This window comes from Electrona antarctica (assembly GCF_951216825.1).
Source record: "Electrona antarctica genome assembly, chromosome: 2".
NCBI classification, from domain to species: Eukaryota; Metazoa; Chordata; class Actinopteri; order Myctophiformes; family Myctophidae; genus Electrona; species Electrona antarctica.
The window spans coordinates 52,451,112-52,465,910 of record NC_136807.1 but is presented as its reverse complement, the minus strand read 5'-3'; the positions used below and the strand labels follow the sequence as shown (position 1 = coordinate 52,465,910).

The 14,799-nt window shown below is 43.5% G+C and overlaps 1 protein-coding gene across 1 annotated transcript in view; it reads right to left on the bottom strand.

Annotated features, from left to right (window-relative positions):
• The window catches only part of LOC306934071 (uncharacterized protein), a gene marked incomplete at its 3' end in the record, with an annotated part of 53,913 nt that overhangs the window by 16,353 nt on the left and 22,761 nt on the right, over nucleotides 1-14,799 (bottom strand). Inside the window, exons 2-3 of the mRNA XM_079516532.1 lie at nucleotides 12,907-13,071; nucleotides 11,118-11,285 (exon numbers count right to left, since the gene is read on the bottom strand). Of these exons, the coding sequence (XP_079372658.1) occupies nucleotides 11,118-11,285; nucleotides 12,907-13,071 (333 nt within the window). The remainder of the gene's footprint in view (nucleotides 1-11,117; nucleotides 11,286-12,906; nucleotides 13,072-14,799) is intronic.

Sequence of the window (14,799 nt, the reverse complement as noted above, 5' to 3'; positions counted from 1 at the left end):
GATTAAATAGGTCCGGGCCATCAAGGTGTTAACTAGGAGAAACATAGATATTTTTATTGAGGCTGCTTGCATTTGGAAAATCAATGCCAGATAAAGCAATCTTGAATCTTGAATATACATTTATGCTCCAACATTCACAAATTGATTTGTAAACTGAAGAATTTCTGATATCGGTCAAAAACATCTGTAATGAGTGATCTAGGACTCTCCAACATCGGAATAAAAAATGTGGCATCGGTCGGGCTCATTTATTTATTTATTTCTACAATTGCAACACATTTCTACAGAAGCCGTGGATATCCATGTCATTCTGGGCATAAACGAGAAGCTGAACATTTCAGTGATATAGCACAACACAGAGGAGCTGTAGTGGTGAAACCTTTATTAGACAAAACGTGTATATATATATATATATATATATATATATATATATATATATATATATATCTTTTCAATTTCCCCCAAAGGCATAAAAAGAGATATTTGAGGTTATAAAAGCACCTCTATGAATGAAGACACAATACTGTGTAGAATGAGGTTATAAAACACCTCTATGAAGACACAACACTGTGTAGAATGTCAACAAGTAATCAAACCAAGTGATGATGTACACGTGGGGTCCGGGGACCCCTAGGGGTCCTTGAGGGAGTCCCAGGGGGTCTCCAGCTAAATGATAGTTAGGAAATAAAATTGACCCTCATGTGTCTGTAACTCAGAGATTATACAAATGGAACCAAATGGAGTTAAATTAACTTTGATTTTACAATATACATTGGGGCCCCAGAGACAGAAATGCCATTAAATAGGGGACCATAGCTTAATTCAGGTCAAACCGGAGGCCCTTGAAATAAAAATTGTTGAAAATCACTGCTAGAGTCGTGAAAATCTTCTCTTATAATAATAATAATAATAAACAACTTTATTTATATAGCACCTTTCATACATAAATGCAGCTCAAAGTGCTTCACAGGGCAGGACACAAAAATAGAATACAATAAAACACAGCCAAGTAGTTAAAATGATAGAACAATGGCAAAGAACATAGTATAAAAACAGAGAAAAAATAAATAAAAACACAACATGCAGCAAATCAGTCAGGACAGAGTAGGAACGCAGATATTAAAACTCAACTAAAAGCAAGAGTGAAGAGGTGAGTCTTGAGTTGAGATTTCAACCTACAGAGGGTGCGTGTCTGAGCTGGAATGATAATTTATTCCAGGCTGTTGGGCCGTAGAAGCAAAAAGCTGCCTCACCATATTTTTTTGTGCACTTTTTTTTAGGCACTTCAAGCAGGCCAGCAGTGGAGGACCTGAGGGGGCGGTTAGAGACATATCTAGGTAGGCAGTCACGGAGGTACGAAGGTGCAAGACCATTTAGATTTATAAACAAGTAAAATAATTTTAAAATAAAAACCACTGGGAGCCAATGCAGTGATGATAGAACTGGAGTAATGTGTTCTCTCATTTTAGTTCTAGTTAACATTCTAGCAGCCGCATTTTGAACAAGTTGGAGTCTGTCCGTTGATTTCTTTGGCAGGCCTGAGAGGAGGGCATTACAATAATCTAGTCGAGAAAAGGCAAAAAGCATGGACCAATGTTTTAGCATCATCTAAAGACAAATATGCTCTAATACGTGCAATGTTTCGAGGATGAAAGAAAGCTGAAAGCTTGATTAATGTGCGCATTAAAATTCAGATCCGAATTGATAATAACCCCTAGGTTCTTTACTGTCGACTTACTTCCTACATTTAGGTTAGTTTATTTCTTATCAATTATTTTTGCTCATTAGAGCCAATTATAAGAACTTCTGTCTTATCCTCGTTCAGTTGGAGAAAGTTCTCACTCATCCAGCATTTAATGTTGGACAGACAGGATCAAGGACCAAGGATTGAGCCCTGTGGAATACCGGAATCAATATTGTGCATGTCCGATACAAAGTCGGCTGACAAAATAGCTTCTTCCTGATAAGTATGAGGAGAACCAGGATAAGGCCGTGCCTGAGAGGCCTATCAAGTGCTCGAGACGTTGTATTAAAATTGAGTGATCAATTGTATCGAAAGCGGCCGTTAAGTCCAGGAGTAGTAGAACGGACACATGTTTCTTGTCGGCGGATACCCTGAGATCATTGATTACTTTTACAAGTGCCGTTTCAGTGCTGTGCCCTTTTCTGAAACCGGATTGAAATGTATTATGTATATTATCTAGTTGGTGAAAGATGATTTTTTTCTATTACCTTGCCCAGAAAGGGGAGATTGGAAATTGGTCTGTAATTTCCCAACACAGAGGGATCAAGGTTATTTTTCTTAAGTAGTGGCTTAACTACAGCCGTCTTCAGTGAGTCAGGAAAGATGCCTGATTGTAAGGAGCTGTTTACAATTTGCAGGATTTCTCCAATTACACACTCTAGCACCTCTTTGAGGAAGGGGGTGGGAATACCGTCCAGTGTGGATGAGGACATCCGCATTATGGTCTTGCGGAGTTCCTCTTCCTCGACTGTATGGAAAGACGCCAGGCTTCCCCTAGGGCGAACAATATTTCGATTTGATGATTTTGGCATCAAAAAAGGATGCAAACTTGTTGCACTTAGCAGTAGAGGCGGGAAAAGATTGCTTGTAGGACTGGGGAGGGTTAAGTACACGTTCAATAGTGGAAAATAGTGCATTTTTTCTTGTTCCTAACAATGATGGCCGAGAAATATGCCTGCCTAGCCAAGCGCAAAGCTCTGTTGTAGGCAGCTGTTGAGATCTTAAGAGTCTCTAGATTGATCGTGTTTTCTCCAGACACGCTCTGCGACAGTGTGTCTTAAGTGAGCGTGTATGCTCATTTATCCACGGTGTTATTCTGGAGTTGCATTTCTTTTTGGTTTTTCACGGAGCCATTATATTAAGGGCAGATTCTACTTTGGAATTCAATTGTTGGACCATATCATTCACTGAGGGAGTGACCAGTGATGGGGGAACAGGTGTGAGATGACGGGAAAAAGCAGTGGCGGTGGATGTGTTAAAAAAACGTTTTTTTATAGTATATACTGTGTTTTTTTCTAGAGCCGTATTAGTCATATTAAAACATAGCAAGTAGTGATCTGATAACTCAGGCCTTTCAATGGTCCTATCAATCCTAATCAGGTTTCTGCTCATTACCAGGTCAAGGGTATGGCCATGGTTATGAGTAGGCCCAACAACATGCTGAATAAAGTCGAAAGAATGTAATAGTTGTAGGAAGTCCATAGCCACGCTGTCTGAGGCATTGTCCACATGCAAATTGCCATCACCTATAATCAGTGTTTTATCATAGTTCGTGGAACAAATAGATAAAAGCTCTGACAATTCGGTTAAAAAGAGGGCTTTACTTGATTTAGGAGGACGATAAATACGAATTAATGGCACAGAGGATTGACTCTCCAGTGTAGTGGCCTGGTACTCAAAAGATAAAAAAAATCCCGAGGGCCAAAGGCTTGATTTTTAAAGTGTCAGAGAAAATATTGGCCAGTCCACCTCCTTTCTTAACCTCACATGCGGCTGCTAAAAGAATAGCTCCGTCGGAACCAAGCCATGTCTGATGATATGATATGATATCAAGCTTTTCTTTTCTAATGATATCATTTACTGAGGAGAGCTTGCTAGTTATTGATCTTATATTAAACAGGGCAAGGTTTAGCTGGACTGGTGGTGACTGATTAACTGTGGTGGGGGCCATTGGGATGGTTAATACGTTTGAGTTTATAGCTGAACGTTTTGATGATTGGGTATGTCTGGCATAAATTAAATCATGCTCGTTTTGCTGATGAGCTCTAGATGTTATTAACACAGGAATATAATATTGTGGGACAGTCTCAGAAACTTTAATGATAGGCGCAGGTGTCATCTGACTGCCGGGCCACAAGGGGGCAGGCATAGTACAGATAACAGTGGTGGAACGAAACTGAGAATGACCAGAAGTGACCATGTTCTCGTCGGACATGTTTTGGTGTGGGACAGAGAGTCAGGGATGACCGTCCAGCGAGCGCTGCAAGTGAAATGATAAAGAATTATTTCCTAGTGTACTAGGATGCAGGCCATCCCGACAGTAAAAGGCATGGCGAGCCCAGAACAAATGGAAGTTATGGACGTAATTTATGTTGCAAGAGGAGCAGACAGATTGCAGCCAGTAATGGAGGTCCAGCAATCTGTCGAAGCGGCTCTTTCCTGCACGGAGCGGCGCTATTGGACCCGATATGAAGATGTTTTTTCCACAGCTGAGGAGGAGGTCGAGGATGTTTTTAAAGTTGTTGCGCGTTTCAACGGACTGTTTATCATTGACGCCTACGTGAAGGATGATGTTGTTGATGGTGGATGGGAGAGAGGCGAGAATAGTGGGAAGTCGGTCGAGGATGCACTGTGTATTAGCACCTGGATAACAATATTTTAAGGAGTTGGGGATATACATATTCCTCGTAAAACTGTAGCCAATGATTGACACTGTGGGGGGAGGGGGAGGGCGAGAGTGCTGAGAGACGTTGGACCTTCCGGAGAGACCTGGGGTCTTGTTTGTAAACAGAGGGGCTTTAAGCAGGGGTTGTTTACTTTTAGCCCTGGCGGAGCTCACAGTGGTGGGCTGAGATGTAGCAGACCGAGCCTGCGAACGTGGAGCAGTACGGGACGGAGGCACAGGGGTGAAGTGGACAGCAGCAGGAGGGCGGGTAACATCGCGTCCGCGGCGGTCAGGGACTACCACCTCCACCTCGTTACGAAGCGAGGGGTCAACATCCCCAACAGGTCTAGAGCACGTAGTGCGTCCGCGGTGGTCAGGGACTCCCGCCTCCACTTCGTTGTGAAGCGAGGGATCAACATCCCCAACTGGTCTGGAGCGTGTACCCGGGCGCTTGCTGCAGCTGTAGGCTGCAAACCTCGCTGTAGGAGAGTGATCTGGGGTCGATCTCTGTCGGTAGAGCGGGTGGAAGTGCAGCTCTATCCCGGCGCCTAATCCTTTTTGCCCTGGGGGTGGACTGGCGATCCTCCAGGAGAGAGCTCAGTAGCTCAAAACTGTTGCCCAGAGGAATAGGTGGTGAATCAGCTCGCGAGGTGTTTCTATACCGTTTGAGCTTTGAGCGGTGGACTGGAAACCAGGCATCCGATGCAGCAGCACCAGCGGTAGCACAAGCAGGCTGTTTCGGCTTGGCGCTGAGGGTAGGCCAATCCTCCACCGTGATGAAACCACCAGCTCCGGGCAGTGGATCCACAACCGGAGGCTCCTTCGGTTGGCGGCCAGACAAGGAGTGCTCCGGAGTAGGAGAGGCTAAGCCTGAGGCGGCGACATCCAGGGAGTCTAGAAAGTACTCGTTGTCTCTTATCTGGCGGAGAAGCGAGATACGGACCTCCAGTTCGTTAATTTTCTGCCCCTGATGGAGACAGCTTTCAGTCGGGAGAGGTGAGTGATGGCATGATAGCTACAGACACCATTTTTGCTGTCGCTGACAGCCGCGGTAGGCACCGCAGTTTGTGGTGATCACAGGTGATCAAAAGGTCTGATCGTGAAAGTAGTCCACTGTATTCAAAACGGATAGTTGTAACAAGTAAGACGCGCGAACGCGGGAAGCGAACGCAGCTCGTAAATTGCAATAACAATTAGAATAAATTACGTACTTTTTTAAGGTTTTTTTTAAGTTCTCTTTTTAAGTTAAGTTTTTTTTAAAGATTTTTTGAAGTTAAGTTTTTTGAAGACAGACAGACAGACAGGATCTGCTGGGTCTCATAGTAAATGCTCACTGCGTTCGCAACAACCTTAACCCAAAAGAATGTAGTTTAAAACTGACTTAAATGTATTAAAAGGATTAGGTTTTTTGCGAGACGACGGTCGGTGCTGTCAAAAACGCTCATTAGAGATGCTCCGATATATCGGTCGCCGATATATATCGGCCGATCACCAATATATCGTATCGGATCGGTGGTCACCGATCCGCAAATCCGATACAAAAGGCTAAAAGCTGCGCAGTTTACATGATCCAAAATAATGTGTCACTTTCTCGGTTCTGCACCGCTGTACTGGAGAAGTATATCACATCACTCTTTCGGTCGGGCAGCGCAACTAACCCCGCACGCACACACACACACACACACACACACACACACACACACACCTACACTACACGTCTACACCAGAGAGAGAGAGAGAGAGAGAGAGAGAGAGATTTTGGGGTCACGTTAGCAACAAGCTATAAGCTCACTCACACTCACAGCATGTAAAAAATAAACGCTAGATCTGCAACCGTCTGGGGGCTGAGAGAGAGAGAGAGAAAGGAGATGCGCGTGCGTGAGAGAGAGAGAGAGAGAGAGAGAGAGAGAGAGAGAGAGAGAGAGAGAGAGAGAGAGAGAGAGAGAGGAGAGATGCGTGTGAGAGAGAGCGAGAGAGAAGGGGGGTCGCGTTAGCAGCAAGCTAAACTCACAGCATGTAAAAATATTCGGTAGATCTGCTACCGTTTGGGGGCTACGAGAGAGAGAGAGGAGATGCGTGTGAGAGAGAGAGAGAGAGAGAGAGGAGATGCGTGAGAGAGAGAGGAGATGCGTGAGAGAGAGAGAAGTCTCCTCAATGGTTTTACAGACTAACCTTAAGTCTTTAGAAAAAAAAGCAAAACTATAATCCACATGGTGTGTCCAGATACAAACTTGCTTGGAAATATGCATAAGCATATTGCCAGCGGGCACATGGCAGACAGCTATGTACCTGCCTGGGCATTTCACACAGCTGTGAGCTATCTCAGCTCCACTTGGGACATCAGTGACCCATTATGCTTTGCAGTTTATATGATTGTGTGATGCTTCTAATGTACAGGATTCTATAGGTCAGTGTTTCCCAACCTGTGTGCCGCGGCACTTTACTGTGCCGTTTGATGTGTCCAGGTGTGCCGCCTGATTTGACCGAAAATAACACTAACCCTCCCCCGAAAGCAATAGCTACTGAGCTGCAGGATTCGTGCGACAACAACAACAACGGAACAATAGACTCTAACGACCATCGGCCATAGGAATGTTAATCACCTGTACTCGCCTGGCAACTTTACTGTAAAAATGGGTAGTGATGTACCGGAACGCGTTCAAAGAACGATAGTTCACGAACACGTTCCTATTTCGGCTGAACGTGAACTGAACGTACTGTATTTCTGCCTGATGAACGTCATTGTGAACGCGTTCATTTCTGGCGTGTGTGAACATCACTTTCTCACGTTCAACTTCGTTCAAAAGTGAGTGAGCCTTCCAGGCGAAACCCCCGCTAAAACACACCCTAATCACTCCTTATTAATATCTAGCGGAAAACCCACCAATAAGACCTTATCCAACACAAATTAACTAATCTTTCTCAATCCGCACAATTTCACTGGAGCGCACAGCGCGCATATGCACGCAGACAGCAGACACATACAGTCCTACATGTCCCGACCCAAACACTGAGGAGGTAAAGTAAACTTGTTTATAATGTGCCATGGAAAATAGATTTCAATTGCTTGTTATTTTTGCGTCGATGAGGTATGTCGTATGTGTCCAACTGTCCATACATGATCGCCTCGTTCGGCTAACAATATATATCTCCCTCCCTCCACAGAAGCGCAGTGATGCCCGATTTATTCTTCGTCGTACACGTGTTCCATGCTGAAAATAGTTGATCTACAAGCTCACAACGCGTTGCGTCCGCAACGCGTTGTGAGCTTGTAGGCTGTGGCTGTGAGGCTGTGAGCTTGTAGGCTGTAAGAACTGAGACCCTTCACAATAAAAGCATGTAGCTTTCACAAGTTGGCACATAATAAAGACAAGGAAAAGGATTAATCCTTAAATTCAGTGGCATTTCACATTGCAAAGAGCAATTTACTTTGCATTGACAAATTGAACATGTGTGTGCTATATTTCGTATATCGAGTTATTTGATGAGTGCTGTCATGTGTGTTTTTAAAAGTATATTGGGTTCAAATAAGTTTTACTCTGTCAAAAGTATAATGTGTTTGGTATCAAAGACGTTTTACTATATATATATAGTATATATAGTGTATATATATATATATATATATACATACACACATGCACACCCCCCGTATATCTAGGTGTGCCCCGAGATTTTTAGGCTATGAAAAGTGTGCCCTGGGACAAAAAAGGTTGGGAAACACTGCTATAGGTCACCACTTTTGGTGTGACACACGGCAGAGACAAAATGTTTTTATAATCGTCATGGGGGCCCGCTGATTTGACCGAAAATGTAACACTAAGCCTAACATTAACCCTAGCTACTGAGCTGCAGGATTCCTATTGTTGCGACAACGACGGAACAATAGACTCTAACGACCATCGGCCATAGGAATGTTAATCACTAGTGGTGTCAAATCTGTCAAGTCTGGATCGGTCAAAATAGCGTCTGCATCGGACGTTGGTTCGATCCTAAAGTTGTGAATCGATATAATTCAACTAACTGCGGGAAAAACACAGATGTACAAGCCCAAAGCGCTGTGCATTGCGACGGGTAGATAACGTGTAGATCTGCTACTTCCAGCGCAGTAAGGGCGCATGCTTATGACGCTCATTAACTATGCATCAGCAGCCAGTGACAGTCACAACACACGAGCAGCAGACGGGATGCACAGGCAGATCCGACACAAGTTTATTGCACACATCTGTGCTTTCATCCACGCTTCCATGGCATTTTAAATCTTATTTCCCATCCACGGGCACAAGCAGTGATATCAGCAGCTTCCACCCGATCTGTGGTGGTGTTCTGTTGTCTGACGAGGGAAGCTACTAGCTAGTAGCTAGCATGGGAGCTAACGTTACTTTCATATAGTTAGAAGGAGTTAGAAGTAGTCCTCCTAATTAACACTATGTACTTTCCATCCGTTCCCCAACCCCTCACACTCGCTGCTGCGTTTACACGGGCAGACATAAAGACGGATGGGTTAAATGTGTCAGACAATGTGTCAGACAGATGAGTGCTGTCATGTGTGTTTTTAAAAGTATATTGGGTTCAAAGAAGTTTTACTATATATATATATATATATATATATATATATACACATACACACATGCACACCCCCCGTATATCTAGGTGTGCCCCGAGGTTTTTAGGCTTTGAAAAGTGTGCCCTCGGACAAAAAAGGTTGGGAAACACTGGCCTACAGTACTGTATGCATGCATACCCTTACCTACCAGGCACGTTAAGCACCCAGATTAGCATTTCAATGCCTGATCTGCATGTGTACAAGTCAAGGGGACAGGCAACGCGGTCCACCCCCCACCACCACCACCCGCACCGGATAGTGAGGAAAACAGACGTGTTAAGGTCTTAGAGTATAAGGTTAAGGTGCCAGACTTGAATAGCTCGGAGCTCCAGCAGGCTAGGGAGCCCCGCGTTCAGGTCAGCGGTATATGACCGCGGGACGCGGGTTGCCAGGTTCTTTTTTTTATAAGTAAAAAAACAAAAGAAAAAAAGGAAATAAATATTAAAAATAATATTAAAAAATATCGGAATCGGAATCGAGCATCTCTAACGCTCACACATGCCGACGCATGCGCACAGGTCCTCCCACCTTATGGGGGTCCTTGACATATATTTCAAATGGGGGGTCCGCGCCGCGGGGCTAATGAGTGTCAATTTGGGGGTCCTTGACATGAAAAGGTTTATAAACGATTGATGTACACTGTGTCTCTGGAATCTAGCAAATGATGTACTATGATCATTTAACAATCCAAACAACACACACGTCAACACAAGGTGAACAGCAGCACGTCAGCACCATTATTTACTGCCTTTACTGCATATCAATGAACATAATAATTATTGCATGAATGTAATAATGACTCAAATCCTGACAAATGTGGACAGACATCATATTGTTCTACCAGTAACCTATGAGCTGGAGAGAATAATACACGATTATAAAAAGAAAAATGAAATTCCATCATGTTGAATAGAAAATAAGATCCATACACAAGATGAAACAAAAATCCATTCACAACAAACTATTGTTAATCAGTCATGTTGATATTGTCATATTATGCGATTCCTCTGCTTTAGTATCCTTGGATTAAGTAATCCTGGATTAGACTGAATGATCATATAAGTGTCTGTGTGTGACTAATTTATACTAACAGGCTTCCCCCCCTGTATGACTCCTCATGTGTCTTTTTAGATCACTTGTGGTAACACAGCCTTTACCACAAATTGTACAAGAAAAGGGCTTTTTGCCTGTATGATTCATCATGTGTATTTTTAGATGAGCCTTCTGATTAAAGCCTTTACCACAAACTGTACAAGAAAATGGCTTTTCACCTGTATGAGTCCTCATGTGTCTTTTTAGAATACTTACGCTAACAGAGCCTTTTCCACAAATTGTACAAGAATAGGCCGTTTTGCCTGTATGACTTATCATGTGTATCTTTAGATGACCTTTGCTAACACAGCCTTTACCACATACTGTACAAGAAAGGGGCTTTTCCCCTGTATGAGTCATTATGTGTGTTTTAAGACTACCTTTCTGAATAAAACCTTTACAACAAATACTACAAGAAAAGGGCTTTTCCCCTGTGTGAATCATTGTGTGAATCTTCAGTTGTTGGTTTAATCTAAACATTGTGCCACATTCTGTACAACTAAAAGGTTTCTTCCCCGTGTGAATCATTGTGTGACGCGTCAGATCTTGCTTTGATCTAAACATTTTGCCACACTCTGTACAACTAAAAGGTTTCTTCCCTGTGTGAATCATTGTGTGCCGCTTCAGATCTTGCTCAAATCTAAACATTTTGCCACACTCTGTACAACTAAAAGGTTTCTTCCCTGTGTGACTCCTCGTGGAGTGAGTTTGTTTAGATGATTTCAGGTCCTGGGACAGCTTGTGCTGTCCTCCCACAAGTTGTGTGTTTTGTGATTTCAGTGTGTTTAAAGCTGACTGATCTCCCCTAGTCTCCTCCCACTCATCACTGTCTTCAGTGATGTCAGATTCAGAACAGTGTGAAGAGAGGAGTTGCTCATCACTAGCTGGTTGTGATGTTCCACAGTCAGTTTGTGTTTTCATGTGTTCAGTTGAGGTGCCGGCTACAGGCTCTGTCTCTCTGTTTACATCATCATCTTCACTTTTCACTGTTAATAATGTCAACATTGACCCACCAGCCTCCTCTGGTCTTTGATGTAGCTCTTCCTGCTCCTCTTTAATGTGTGGAGGCTCTGGTTTCTCTTGGACCAGACTGGAGCTCCTCTCCTCTTCAGAGGAAACCTCCTTTTTACACACAGGGAGGTGCAGGACGTCTAGGGAAAACACAGGGATGTGCAGGAAGTCTAGGGAAAAGATAGTGAAACTCTATAAAAGGTTTGAACTTGACATGTTTTCAGTGAGTCCTCTGCAGCAGGCTAGTTAACACTGAAGTAGAATTAACTGCCAAGCTTCAGTTAATACTTTTACAACCCAACCATTGTCCGATTCATGAATACATTTAGATCAGGCCTGTCAAACTCAACTTGGGGTGAGGGCCACACTGGTCAAAAGGTCACTTGATGTGGGCCACAACGCGTGCTCACGCTGTCTCAGTCACTGCTATAACCACATATATATGTGTGTGTGTGTGTGTGTGTGTGTGTGTGTGTGTGTGTGTATATATGTATATATATATATATATATATAGTTAGCCCACCTCTAAACCATATGGGACCTACTTGAGGCCCGTATAGTTCAGCCCACCTTGAAACCATATGGGACCCATGTAAGCCCCACAGACATTTTCCACATTGGGCCCACCTAGGACCCAGGTAGAACCCACTTAAAACCCACATGGGCAAGCCCAGGTAGGACCCACTTGGGTCCCACATAAAAAAGGCCCAGTTGGGGCCCACCTAGGGCCCAGGTAGAACCCACTTAAAGCCCACATGGGCAACCCAAGTGTGAATATGGGTTGCATATAGTTAGCCCACCTGGCTCCCATAAATGTAGCCCACCTCTGAACCATATGGGACCCACATAGGCGTGCTAGCTGGGGTCGGTCTCAAACGGTTATCTGAATAGAGAATTCTGCCAGCTGTGAGAGTTTGTCCATGTACCTGTGCATGTTTAGCTCCATTAGCTCCTTTTTTGTGCAGTTACAGACAGCAACGTGGGGAAATTAATCGGGACGTTTTGTGACAGTTGCTTCTGCCACTTAATTTCGAAGTCCGATGTTTTTATTAGACAAAAGATTGTCGATGGCCAGCATGCACTCTCTGATAAATTCCCCTTTGGAATACGGCTTTGATGCGGAGGCAATTTTTTTGGGCAATAATGAAACTGGCCTTCACAACCTCGTCATGAGCAACACATTTTTTGCCGAAGAGAGACTGCTGCTTTTACAATAGTTTCACGACAACACCTGTCTGCTGCTTCTTCTTTTTTTTCTTTTTTTCAATCATTGACAGTGCGCTGCTCAAACCAGAGCGAGAGAGAGAGAGAGAGAGGAATGAAAGACAGAGAGAGAGAGAGAGAGAGAGAGAGATAGAGAGAGAGAGAGAGAAAATGTTTGTTTTTTTCAATCAATGAGGGTGCTACGCTCAAACCAGAGAGCGAGAGAGAGCTGCATTCCACAAATTCTTGATACTTAACTGGGCATTGTTCACAGCTGCAGCAATTAAGACGCTCGGGAGGGGTGGGGGAGAAGCTTGCACATTAGAGAACCAAGCGCTTGCACTGGCTTAGAGGTAGTGTTAATTCACTTTTTGTGTCGCGGCCGCGGGCCGCTTTGGACCTGTCCGCAGGCCGCAGATTGCCCGCAGATCACCACTTTGACACCACTGATTTAGATCAATGCATCAATGAAGTCAACATTGTCAATGCCTAAATCAATAAACGATTCATATCGCTTCATCTTTACACCCTCAGTACCGACCCATTTTCACCAATAAAATAAATAAAGACAGAGTGCTTTAAACTTACTGAGATCCAGGTTGTCTTCAGGTTCCTGTTTAAGGTGGTCTTCAGGTTCCTGTTTAAGGTGGTCTTCAGGTTCCTGTTTAAGGTGGTCTTCAGGTTCCTGTTTAATAGAAACAGTGGTGGCTGGAGGACTGATCTTCACCTGCAGACTGGACTCCACACACTGGTCTGGAATGAAGGAATACAATAAGGACATAAATAAGAATTTAAAGGACCACTTCACCACTTTTCAGCCTATCCTAGTTGAATTGGTCCTCTCCTCAGTAATGTTCATGATAAGATATCACAATTAAAAGGGTAGACGTAATAAGCTTAGGCTTCTGTCTATACCTTTTTTTTCCAGACTGACATTTTGTGATGATTTAAGAATGTTTTGTATGGAAGAAAACTAATAAACTAAACTAAACAATTGTTTTCCACTCATTTCTGTGTCTCATAGGAGGGCTGTGGGCAGTTCAGAAACATGTCCACCGTTTTTATTATCGTGAGAACGATGGCTTCCATTATTTCATTGCAACTTTTAACCCATTTAGGCCTGAGGCAGATTCTATAAACGCCTTCTAAAGCATGACCTAAGTTTTATGAAAAACTTCAAATGTTTATATAGCAGCATCAATTCTTCTTTTTTTTTTTTTTTTAATACTGTACTTTGGGTTCCTGAAGGGGTAAAACACCAAAAGGGGTTCCCGCCAAGAATGGGTTGGAATAGAAAGCCTGCAGTTTCTATTAGCTTGGATTCCCTGTCGGACAGTGCGGTGTTGTAGAGGAGGTCTCTCCGAACGTGTGCATATGTCAGACCAGTTGATACATAGAACCATTTTTTGTCCAGCATCCACTATAGTCTGAAATGGCACATTTTTTACCTCTGATCGCACTGGATGGCCCGCCACTTTCTATTTGACACCTCTGCTGCTTAGCGGAGAGTGTGGTGTTGTAGAGGAGATCTCTCCAAACGCGTGCGTATGTCAGACAAGTTGAAACATAGATTGATTTTTGTCCAGCGTCCAATTTATCCTTTTTGTTTTTTTAACAAAGAAACAATGTGTGTTGTACAGCAGAGGTTCCCAACCACCGGTGCCGGTCCGCGGGTCACTGGTACGTGAGAGTTTTCCCGTCGTATAAAAGTTTTCCCGTCATATATAAAAAAACATTTGAAAACACTGAGAAAAGAGAGAGGACAAACACCAGACCTGATGGCCGTTGCGTGTAGAGCGTGACGCTCAATCACCCATTGGAATGCAAATGCTGGCCTTTCAGACTTCCTTTGTATCCTACTCATCTCTTTGAAAACGCTTCCGATTGTGCGGGGGGTGGCGGGGGGTGGACGGATGACGGGGACGACGACACACCAAAAAGTTGACTCGTCCGTTCACTTTATAAACGGCTTCGAGTCAGTGTTACTTCCATGTTGCGTAGCACTGTCCAATCCTTGGTATCTTTACCGTTCATGTATGCTCTGCGGGCAGCAGCAGCTGTAGGCTATTTTGTCACGATCGCGCTAATGAAACCAAACGCTACACGGTGACGGTACAGGATTATTATTTCATGTCAAAACGAAAAGATGATGTTATCCAGGTAAAGTAGTGGCCTAATGCCTAATGTGTCACTCTGCATGTTTAACTAAGTTTTCCACATGTCCAAAGCAATTCATGAAAAAGACTAACCCTTTTTTTTTTTTTTTTTAAATCATACTATCATTGTTTTTGTTTTTTTAAGTTTTTTCTTTTTAAGTTTTTTTTGTGTGTGATACAGCTGCGCCCTCTGGTGGCGGGCGGGTGGTGTTACAGCGTGACACACACACACACACACACACAGACAGACAGACACACAGACATGTTCTGCTAGGTCTCATAGTTAGTGCTCACTGCGTTCGCAATCACTGCGTTCGCAAATAGG